The 11,151-nt window shown below is 50.6% G+C and overlaps 1 protein-coding gene across 1 annotated transcript in view; it reads right to left on the bottom strand.

Annotated features, from left to right (window-relative positions):
- The window catches only part of CHST13 (carbohydrate sulfotransferase 13), a 29,540-nt gene continuing 18,389 nt past the window's right edge, over positions 1 to 11,151 (bottom strand). Inside the window, exons 2-3 of the mRNA XM_066195254.1 lie at positions 4,849 to 4,925; positions 1 to 1,525 (exon numbers count right to left, since the gene is read on the bottom strand). Coding sequence (XP_066051351.1) covers positions 680 to 1,525; positions 4,849 to 4,925 — 923 coding nt within the window. The 3' untranslated portion in view covers positions 1 to 679. The remainder of the gene's footprint in view (positions 1,526 to 4,848; positions 4,926 to 11,151) is intronic.

The raw sequence follows: 11,151 nt of genomic DNA, 5'->3' as shown, positions 1-11,151 counted from the left end.
TGCAAACCTTTCCTCTCTACCTTTGGAGTATTTTGCACCCCAACTGAGAACATGTGGAAGGAGAGGAACAAAAAAACCCTCCAGAGATAAAAATGTGGTCAGAGTAACACACCTCTGTGTGTTACATTCCCCTCAGTAGGGGAAGTGGGATGAGGACAGAGGAAAACAAGACAAAAAGAAAAGGTGGGAGCAATTTTAAATAAAAGGAAAAAGTTACATTAAATTATTGCTTTATTTCTGGTTCTATGCAAGTCTCTGATACACTTCACTCTGACCCCTGAGACTCCATGTCTGCCCCCAAACAGCCCAGTAAGGAGGAGAAAAACCTGAAGGGATCCTGCCCAAAAACGGAGCCTTCTCAAGATTTGGATCTACAGAGGAGTCTCTTAGTTAAAAGAAAATCCTCAGCCAAGGCAAGAGGTGCCCAGTCCCACCACCATTCCCTGTAGACATTGAGGGCTGGAAGGGAAAGGGAAGGAAAAGCTCCAACCCCGGTGTTTTCAGAAGTGTTCTTTCTCCAGATCATGCATGAACAAGGCATCAGGAGGTGGAGCAGACCCTAATAAAAGGGCACAGGGAAGAAGTCAACCAAGAGATGAGCCCAAGGTAGGAGGAGAGGAACTGTGGCAAGATGAGAGTTATCCAGCTCTCTCTCACCTCTTCCCCCACAGCCCCCGCCTCATCGGATGCGGAGGTACGAGGGGATGGAGTAATTGAATAGCAAGTAGTCCATTTTGTATAAATTAAAGAGTCTCCTTTGGTAGAAGGGGCTAATGTCCTGGAAGAACTGGGCTGTCATGTCGTCTGTCGTCCTGGTGGTCTTGGACGAAGCCGGGAACTTGACGCTGGCGTCGGCCCCCACCAGCTGCAGGATGTAGTTGGCGTCCTCGGCCAAGGTCTCGTACTTGCCCACCACGTCGTAGTGGATGATGCAGGGGTGGCAGAGCGAGTGCACCCGCTCCCAGTGCTCGTTGAACGGCTCCTCCTGCTGCGTCCGCGGGTCCAGCAGGTAGTAGACGAACTCCTCGAAGCGCACGTCGTCCCCGCGCTCCAGGGCGCGGTCGCTGGGCCGCTGCCGGTGCCGCCGGATGATCTTGGTGCCGTAGCGCTTGTGGAAGGCCGTGTTGTAGCTGAGGGTGAACTTGTTGCGGTAGGCAGAGACCAGGCGCTCGAAGGGCTCCCGCACGAAGACGAACTTGAGGTAGCTGCGCAGGCGGTAGTTGATCTCGGGAATGCTGTACTCGGAGAGGGTGCGCAGGTTGGAGGGCACGTGGGCCTCGTGGGCGGGGATTCCCAGCGGGTCCTGGTACTTCCCTTGCCCCGTCAGGACCATCATCACCCGCTTCCAGTTAGTGCAGGCCACTTTGGGCACGTAGCAGTAGAGCAGCCCGTGCGTGTCGTCCACCACCAAGTGCCGCAGGTCGTCGGGCTGCAGGAGGCGCCGCTTGCGGGTGTAACGGCTGCAGACGTTGCTCAACATCTCCCGTCTCTGCTGGTGAACAGCCTGCAGGGACGACTGCTCAAACTGGGGAGAAAAACCCCGACAGAGATGGTCACCAGCTCGCCCAAGCTGACTGTGGCCTACACACAACATCTGGCCCACAACTGTCCCCACTGCCTGCCCTTCACTGGGTTTGTCAGTCACCCATGTGAGATTTTGGAGACAGCACTCACTTTGAACACACCTTGATTTCCTGCACATAATCCTTGGACAGGCTGGCATCAAAAGAAAGGACAAAATGTGATGAGGAGCTGAATGAGGAGAAAAATCGAAGAGGATGAGGGAAGAACAGGCAGTGCAGAGAGGGTCAATAACAGAACATTGTGTTAAAAGCAGACACACACACTGGGTGTGTGTGCTCTCTCTCACACCAGTCTGGGGGGTGGGTGGCCCCAGGGACAGAAAGCACAGCCTGTTTGTTGGCACAGGGTCCTGCACAGTTCCTGCTGCTACGGGGCATTGCTGCCTCACACTGGCACACACACACGTGCTTGCAGTGAACACCCAGCCAAGGGCAGAAATGTGGCACACACATTTGGCCATGCTGGATGGGAAAGGTCTGGATGTCCTGCCAAGGAAAAGCAAATGGAAATAGTCTCTAACGCTGATGATCAAACCCTGGTGAGCAGGAGGGGAGCTGGAGATTAGGTGGGGTGGCAGGGATGATGGAGAGGAACAAAGGGTGAGCAGGTGGCCCCTTCCTGAGGGCTTTGGGTTCCTTCTCCTGAGGGACTTCTTCCACACAGGCCAGTCCAATGCCTCAGCTCTGGTCACAGTTTCCTTTGGCCACAGGGCAACACATGGTCCTTTAACCCTTCTGACCCTTGCATCAAGAACTGACAGCTGCTGCACTGGCTTACCAGAAGCCTGGAGTCCCTTAACCCCTGACCCAGCTGAAACCCCTTTGCAGATCTGGGGACATGACCTTTCCTGTAATGGTTTTTGTCAAAAATCCCAAAATGTCATTAGAACATCTGGGGAAGGAAACCATTTCCAGGAAGCCAGAAGGGGAAGGTCCCCTCCTCCTCCTGCCCCCTATGTCCCTGTTTTGCTCACAAGGGATGGGAAATTTCGTGTTCCTCATTGCTGGGAACATCCAACAGCCACGCCTGGGAACGGCAGCACCAAGGACCCGCTAAGCCAGGGTGGCCCTGACCCCGCAGGGCTGTGGCTTTAATGCCATGCAGTGACCACCATCTTCCAACATCACGGTGGCTCCTCCTTTGGGGTTGTAAAGACAGTCCTCCCAGTGTCAGAGGGTGCCACAGCAAACAGCCCTGCAGTTGCACAGATGTGGCAACTTCCAGATGAAGGGCAAGGGCAGGCCTTGCTGCCTGCCTGGCTGCTGAGAGCTGTCACTGCCCAGGCCTGCTGAAGGACACCCTTTACCAGGCTTCAGGTGCTCCTTCACTGCTCTCTGGGGGCTAACGAGGTGTTTTGAGGGGCAGTTTTAAGGGCTTGTAAAACTCCTACCAGCAGTTGGGATACTAAAACAAACTGTCAATGCTGTGGATGATCCAGCAGACCTGTCATCTTCAGAGAGACACTAACATCTGGACAAACAGCTCCTTCTGCAAGGGATGAACCACACTCAGACCCTTTTGGATCTTATTTCCACAATAAAAAATAACCTTGTCCAGGTCACCTTAGTGACCACTTTCTCCAGGAACCTGCATGGGCAGTAATCTGAGACAGGGACAGGAGAAAGCATCCCATCCTTACTCCTTCCAACAGGGACATGATAAAGAAAAATGCCAAAATGAAGGAAATTCAGGTGAACAGATGCTAACTGCCAGCAAGGTAGAACTCTGACATTGTTGGCTACTAGGCTACAAAGAAAATACACCACCTAGGGAGGTGATAACCACAGCTGAAGAAGCATTCTCATGCTGCCTTGCAACACAGCCAAACCTTTCAGTAGAAATTTCTTTTGTCTGGAGGCTCCCCGTCAGCTTTTAGAATTGGAAAACCTTTTTGCAAGGGCTTAGAAAAAGAGGCATTTTAATAATGTGATTTTTTCAGGTGTTTTTCCCTGCACTTGCATAATTCAAAACTATTGGACCAGAGAGACAGACAGACAGACTCTGTCTGCAGGCATGGCAACAAATAAATGTGACTACTTTTCAGCAGCCGCCCACTGGAATAAACGCATGTCTTGCAGTTATTTCAGAGCAAAATTGCTCCCTTCATTTCCTTCTCTTTAAAAGCCAGGGAAATTAAGTATCACTTTTAAGGAAATAACACCATGACATTCCAGCAGCATCAGGGTTTGCTGGCATCATGGCCACAGGAGTCCACAATTGCCATTTTTCAGAGAGCAAACGTACTTTGGCTGCTTGCAGACATAAGAGCATCAACCTAGGCAGTAACACAATGCAACACATCTGACTCTGGCTGCACTGGGCACTGCCCACAGGCAGTGGGGAGGCTGCAGGGATGGCAGCCCACTGAGCGGCCACCAGCACTGCCCTCTGCTCTTGTGGGCTGCCACAGATGGCAGCCCCATGGACACGGGGAGATGGAGGGAGCGTTTGGTGGCTGGGGCACGTGGTGTGGCACCCGTTGGAGGGTGGTTTCCCACAGGGCTTCCTGCAGGGAAGTTGTGGGTGAAGATCCCTCTGCAAAAGCAAGTGTGGCTGACTGAGGGGAAAACTGCCTGCCCAGGGGGAAATGCAGCAGAAAGAAACAAACACTTTTTACAGCTCCGACCACAAGTCCTGCTGTGAAGGACAAACAGGACACCTTCCCTGATTCCTGCACAGGGAGGGACCCACTAAGCCCACCTGGAGAGGAGTGATTCTTTGCCCAGGCTGTGCCTGGCTGCTCATTTCTCAGCAGGTAGAGCTAGCACAGCTCACAGAAATGGAGAGGCCTGAGATGTTCCAGGATTATAAATCCCCCATGGCTGAGTCCAGCTATGTAAACATATATTTGTGCACATACCTATGTGTGTGCATATATATATAGCAGCTAACACAGAAACATCTGTCAATTATTAGCTCAGGAAGGGCAGTAATGAAGCTCTTGCCCTGCTATGATGGCCCAGAGTTGGCTTTGAAATGTTCAGACGGCAAAGTCTCCCGGGCTTGCTCAGTTATGGCTCAGCCCACTGGTATTTAAAATGTTTGCCCAAGTACCAGCAAGGGCCATAAACAGTTTTCACCAAGTTACTCCGCCAAGCAGTGTGGTCTTGTCTTTTAGACACAGCCAGAAGTTCAGCTGCAAGGACCCTGGGGGTGGCTGGACCCGGCATGGTGCCCTACACACCAAAGGAGTGGAGAAAAGGCTCAGCATTCAGTGCTCCACTCGATCTTTGCCCCACCACTTCTCTGTCCCTGTCCCCTTACCTGGTCACTCTCATATAGGGCCTGGAGTGGGCTGCGACCAGCCTTGCCTTGCCAGGTGGATCTCATATCTTCAGAGGCTGAAAAAGGAGTGAGGAAAATCAGAGGCGTTGGAAGGGTCTGCTTCCCTCACCTTCTCTTGAGATGCCCCAGTTGGGATAAGACAACCTCTCCCAAGAGAGACAAACCCATTTTGCTCTGGAAGTGATGCTCAAATCATGCTCTTCCCTCCCCCTTACTTTGTAACAAAATCTGCAGTTAGGATTCAAAAGGTTCATATCTATTTTTTTAACAATTAAACCACCATAAATAAAGGTAACAATCCAAATTTCAAGAGAAACTAGGAAAAATTTGATCCATATGCTTTTGGGAAATGCCAGTTTGTCCAGGCTGTATGTCTGAGGGAATGACCCAGAGGACACAAGACCCTGACCAGCATTGCCACGGCCCTGTGAGGGGCGAGACAGCCTCTGTGCATGACAGAGGTAAGGGGCAGATTCAACACTGGCAGGTCTGTGCTGAGCCCCCATAGGCTCAGAGTTTGCACTTCCAGGCTCAGAGACATGGACAGGAGCACACAAATAGGTCAGGTGCTTTGTCTGACTGGTAAATCAATTGAAGTTCTTATTTGCTATTTATATTTTTTTTTCTTCCCTTCTAAACCAGCAGCATCTCCTCTGGTGTTTGAAACTGAAGACAGCCGCTCAGGCAGTCCTTGCCCCCTCCCTGCCCTGCAGATCAGCTATTTCATTTTGGAGGTCCATTTGCAGCAGCACCACACTCAAGGCTGGATGTGGCCAGTCATAAGTGCTGCACCAGAAGCCCAATCAGTGAGAGCTGCTCAAGTTCTCATGCTCATAAATTATTTAGGGATGCAACCACCTTCCAGGCTAGGAAGCATCTGCTTCAGCTGCCATTCCTCAGCCCCTCAGGGCTGCTCAGGGACCTGTTTCCAGCAGAGCGGGGGCAGAACCATGTGGCCTGGATATCCCAAACCCATGGAGCCAGCCATGGCAAGGGCACAAGCTCTCACTTGCAGCAACACTTTCAAACAACTCTCCCACCACTCATTCACCCTCTCCTTCTTGGCTCTGACTCTCTCCATTGGCAGAGGATGCCATGACAATTTCCACATGACAAGGTCTGTAACCATGGGGGTTGTGCAGCCCTGGAGTTGGCTTTCACAGAAGGAATCACACCATGAGTTTTAAAATGGAGAATTATGTTTTTTCTGAAGAGGAAGATAGGACACATTGTTCAGGAGACTGTGGCCTGGGAGGCTCTTCCTGTCCTCCAAGTTCCTGGAAAAAGCATCTGCTGCAAGACATTTCTGGCAACATGAAGGTTTCTAACAGAAGCTTTTTGCATGACAGTTTGGGGCTCTGGATCTTTTCATTCCCTGACCGTCACCAAACAACCCCAAATTTGTTATACAAATCCCAGATGGTATCTGTACAACCAAAATAACCAGAAGGAAAAATCCAGATCCTGCGTTCATTTTGACATGCCTGTATTTTGCTTAAATGAAAACTACTCCAAAGTACAAAGTCACCAGGGTCTCAGCTAAACGTTATTCATTCCTGGAGCTGTAATTAGGAGGAAATGACTGCCTGACCTCACAAGATTTCATCAGCAGTGCCTGTACGCTTGCGCGTCTGTGGGAAATGACACTTCCTGCAGCACTGGATTGATCAAGATGTGACTCAACGAGAAGATACAGTTTCTTCCTCAATCCTCTGTATCAGTTATCCCACAGGGGGGTGAAATAGCATCTGTGCCAGTGGGAGATAAGCAGAAAATCCAACGTACAGTGCTGGGCTGAGATGCTCATCCCAGTTTCACATTTCCAGGCTCAGCCCTCTGCAAATGACAGGGAATGAGATCGACCTTGAAAACTCAACTCATTGCAGCTGACATCTGCAAACAGAGAGCACTAAACCTGAACCCCTTTCCCCTTTGGCTGGGGCTGAGAAACTCCTCTTGGACGCAGGACTGTGACCCCGCTGAGGGCTGCCAGCAGTGCCTTGCAGCAGACACTGCTCCTGTATTTAGTAAAAACGACGTGGAGGCGTTTGCTTTTGCGATTAACATGTGCATCAGCCAGGACCTTTCTCACTGGGACAGAATCAAACCCGGAGTGGTTGAGGCTGACTTAAGGCTGTCAGAAATGCAAATAGCTCGTGCTGATGCACAGGGCCGCGTGGAAACATCTCAGGGAAAGGCTTCAGTGCCTGTTGCAGCGTCAGGTCACGGCCCCAGAGGAGCACTGGCTTGGCAAGAGGTTCTTTCGGCTCAACAAAAGGCAAATCAGCAGTAAAGATGGGAGGGAGCAGAGGTCAGGCAGGTCACAGACATGCTCTGACCTCTTCAGTCCTCTTTTTTTCAGAGGGACCAACCTGGTCAGTGGCTGCTGCACTTTGCAGGGCTCTTGCCAACAGCCCCAGCAGAAATGTTGCAAAATGGATTTCCTGCAGCCCTTCCCCAGCGCAAGATCTGGCAGAGAACCAGGCATCTTGTCTGGATAGCAGCAAACCCCCTGGGATCCCTGCTATGCTCTTGATGTACAGGGTTCCAGAAAAAAAAAGGGGAAGAGAGAAAAAAAAAAAGTGGAAAAAAAAAAATCCCTGCCTAGGCTGTTCCCGTGCAGCTGGAGGAGGCCGGGAGTGCTGAGCTGGCAGGGGAAGACACCAGCACTGGGCACTGGCTGCATCCTGACAGCCTGTGTGCTCCAAAGGGATGACACCATCCCTGCCCCAGGAGGCACTGCCAAACCCTTCACAGCCAGGCCTGGCCTGGCACCAGGGTTTTGGTTTTTACACGGCTCCACTGCAGGAAGTCTCCACTCAGAAACTGTCTGCTCGCACTACATATGGCATCCCGAGGAGAAAAGCAGCCGGGATCCCGGCTGGGCCATGGTGGTGACTTTGGGAGCCAGGGTCAAGCCTCGTGGCAGATGCAGGTGTGGCCCTGAACAGCTCCATGAGGCACCAGTGCATGAGGAGGACAGCATCCGCTGTGTCCCATGGGATGGAGTGTCCATTCTCCATAAGGATGGGTCAGAGCAGGTGTGTGAACAGAGACAAGACCAGGCTGTCTGTGCCCAAAGCATCCCCAAAACATCTGGGATCACCTGGCCATCACAGTGGTAAGGCAGGGCTACCTGCAGGGCTGCTGCAACCTGCTTGAGCCAGCAGCAGGCTGGAGACAGTGATTTAATGGATTCCACCCCACTAAGATCAGCCTTTGACGCTCAACACAGCCCTGCCCCATGACCTCAAGCTGTGGCCACCCCCCTGCTCATCAGCACCTCCAGCATCACTGCTCACTCACTCCTGCCCCAGTCCTCCCTGCTGTCAGAGGCTGGCTGGAATTTACACATCCCTCCTACTCCACTCATTCATGCTGAGAGCAAGTTAAGCATCCCATTCCCTGTACCACTGGTTTACCAAGCTTTGGAAGGCCACTGGGACTCCCGAAAAGTTTGGGAAGGCCAAGGAATACTGAAATAAGTAACAGTGTCAAGGAGGGAGTATCATGTGAGTGAATTAATGGTTTGTGCTGCATTTTGGCACCATGGCCCTGAGTAAAGCAGGACAGCGCATCATGGAGGAGCTGCCAAGATCTTCGCATCTTGGTTTTTCTCCTGACTTCATAGCTTGTTACTGAGGTTCCCAGATTCTACCACATGCACTGGTAATCCTTGGAAATTCAGCATTGCCACAATTGCATCTGAAAGCAGGGACATCGCTTAGCCAAGGCATATCAACTTTCTAAAGCAGAAAACCCACCAACCCTTGGCAACTGCAAGATCACTGTATTTGGGTGAGAACTATCAACACAGTGCATGTCCGTGATCCAAATCTGAAGTATTTTTCACTGACACAGGCAGCGGGAAGTATCACATTTGTCCTCTGAAACTTCAAACGATGAGGCAAGGGAACAGGAGTGATGTGGAGCAGGAGACCAAAACCGCTGTGCTAAGGCAGAGACACTGACCAGAAATTGCTAAATAAGATGAGCCTGAAAAGGAAGCTCAGGCTCATTTTTTTAGTCTCCTGTACTACAAAGGCTTTCAGACTTTCTATTGGAGCTCAAAAAGATATCACACTTCCTCCTTTCTTTCCTCCTGTACCCCAGATTTCAGTGCTGTACCACCACAGCTGAAGCTACTCTCTTTCAGTGTGACATCAACACCACAGCAGGATCTGGGGCTTCAATGTCTTGCCAGCTGTCCTTGGAAAAGGAAATAGATTTTAAAGCTGTGAATATTTAGGTGTACTAGCTGATTGCAAAGACAGCCAGACGTGTGAGGTGAGGGAAAGACTGGATCATGCCTATTCCAGACTTCTGGAAGCAGCAGTGAAGGAATATGCTGTTTTGGCTACACAGAGCCTTAAAAAGGGAGGGAGGTTCTCAGCAACCACAACAGCAAATCCAGCGCGTGAATTGAAGAGTTTGGCTTGGAGACAGGATTCAGGCAGCAACAAGCCTGCTAGGCTGACATCAGCATTACCCAGGCTTTAGAAAACAGTCTGAAGCAAAGAAAGCAATTAAAAGACGTGGGTGCAACTGGATAATAAATAACTTAGAATGAAAATCAACATTTCACTTACCAGACACAGCTCATACCCATGCAAACTTGTCTGTAAATAAAATAAGCCGTTCCTGTAGATCTAGCCTATATGGTAGATCCTCCCCCAGATACAAACAGTGCATGAGAGACAACACTCCACAGGAAACAAGGACTTCAGTCAAAGAGGATGAAGTTTAGAAGGTGAATTGTAAAGGTCATGAACAGCAAGAAAGCAAGTGGCACTTAAATGAAAAATACTGGGCAGAGGGCAGATTTCTAGAAAAATACCTCCCAGATTAGCTTTGAGATTAATACTTTGAGAAGGAGTTGACATAAAAACAGAAAGATACTGATGATGGACAAGGACTTGAGAAAAGCTGCCATGGCAGGGAAAGACAAACACCAACAGGGAAACTGAAGTTCATCCAGGATGAGGGGAGTGGAAATTTAATAGGATTTAATTTCACAATGTTGGAATTCAGCAGTTTCTGCTCCTTTACTGCTGGAAGTGGCAAGAGGTCCCAGATGCATTAGTTCTGGGCCATCAGCTGCCAGTGTGACAGTCATAAAAAAAGGCAAATGAAGCCCTGAAACAAATCAAGTGAGGTATTTGCCGTCACAGCAAAAAAAAAAAAAACCCCAGCACTATCCATATGCTATTTTCCATAGCATTGGTTACCCTCACCTGCAGCACTGACAGCTCTGCTCTCCTGGGACCAAGGCAGATCCAGAGCTGCTGAGAAGGGCTGCCAGGTGACCGGGTGATCCCAGGACTCGCTGTGCCATGGGGACTGCATGGGCTGGATGTGTGTGTGAGCTGAGCTGGGATGTGACCCCCCTTGGGAACAGGCCAGCAGAGAGGGAGGGCAGGTGTTTCACAGGCAGGACATCTTCAAGCCCACTTGCTCAGAGAGGAAGAGGTTTGGAAACCCCAGATCAGTGGGAGTGAATGGCTGGGATGCAACAGGAGGAATCCCAACTCATTGTGGGCTTGAGGATGAAGATGCCAGATATTTTCCAGGCTGGACCCTGGGGCCACAAGAAGCCAAAAACTCCACATGTGGTCTCCAATATGAAACACTGGAGAGGGTTAACACCTGGAGGAGATTCAGTGGTCTCCAGCCAAGGGAAGTGAAGAGACAGCACACGTACTTGCACATGAGCAGGCACCCCAGAGGCTCTGAGGAGCTAATCCTGACCCCACCACTGCCTCCCCACTGCCGTCTCACAGCCCCAACTTTGCTTCCTGTTGTGTCTGTGCAAAACCTAAAAAAAGAGAAGAAAACAATCGCGGTGCCTGAAATGATCAGTGTAAATTACAGCCTGCAAATGCCAGCAGGGCAGTGGGAGAGGTGCTTCTTTGTTCTGTAGGAAGAGCCAGTTCTCAGGGCAGACCCTCTTGGAAGAGAATTCTCTCTCTCACACCAAAGAAAAACTTCTGAAATCGAGGGTGATGTTTCTGATGGATTCTGACTTGAACAAAGGAAAAAGGAGCTGTCTGCTTGGCACACATGGCATGTGGGCAGCTGAACTGCATGCATGGGAGAAGGAGGAGGGTACAGTGGGAAACAACTGTATTACCAGAAGGGTAAACAATGCCCAGAGCTGTATGGTCTACAGGGATTAGCGCGTGGTTTAAGTCAGTCACTGGAAGAGCCAGAAATTAGGACCTGGATCTTCATGGGCACAGCAATGAGCTTCTCCAGACCTTTCTGACTCCTCTCCAGGACCTG

Source organism: Chamaea fasciata, unplaced genomic scaffold, assembly GCF_029207755.1.
Source record: "Chamaea fasciata isolate MVZ Bird 193981 ecotype frontalis unplaced genomic scaffold, bChaFas1.0.hap1 SCAF_13, whole genome shotgun sequence".
Lineage (NCBI taxonomy): Eukaryota > Metazoa > Chordata > Aves > Passeriformes > Sylviidae > Chamaea > Chamaea fasciata.
Note: the sequence above shows the minus strand (reverse complement) of the source record. Positions and strands in the feature narration are given on the sequence as shown.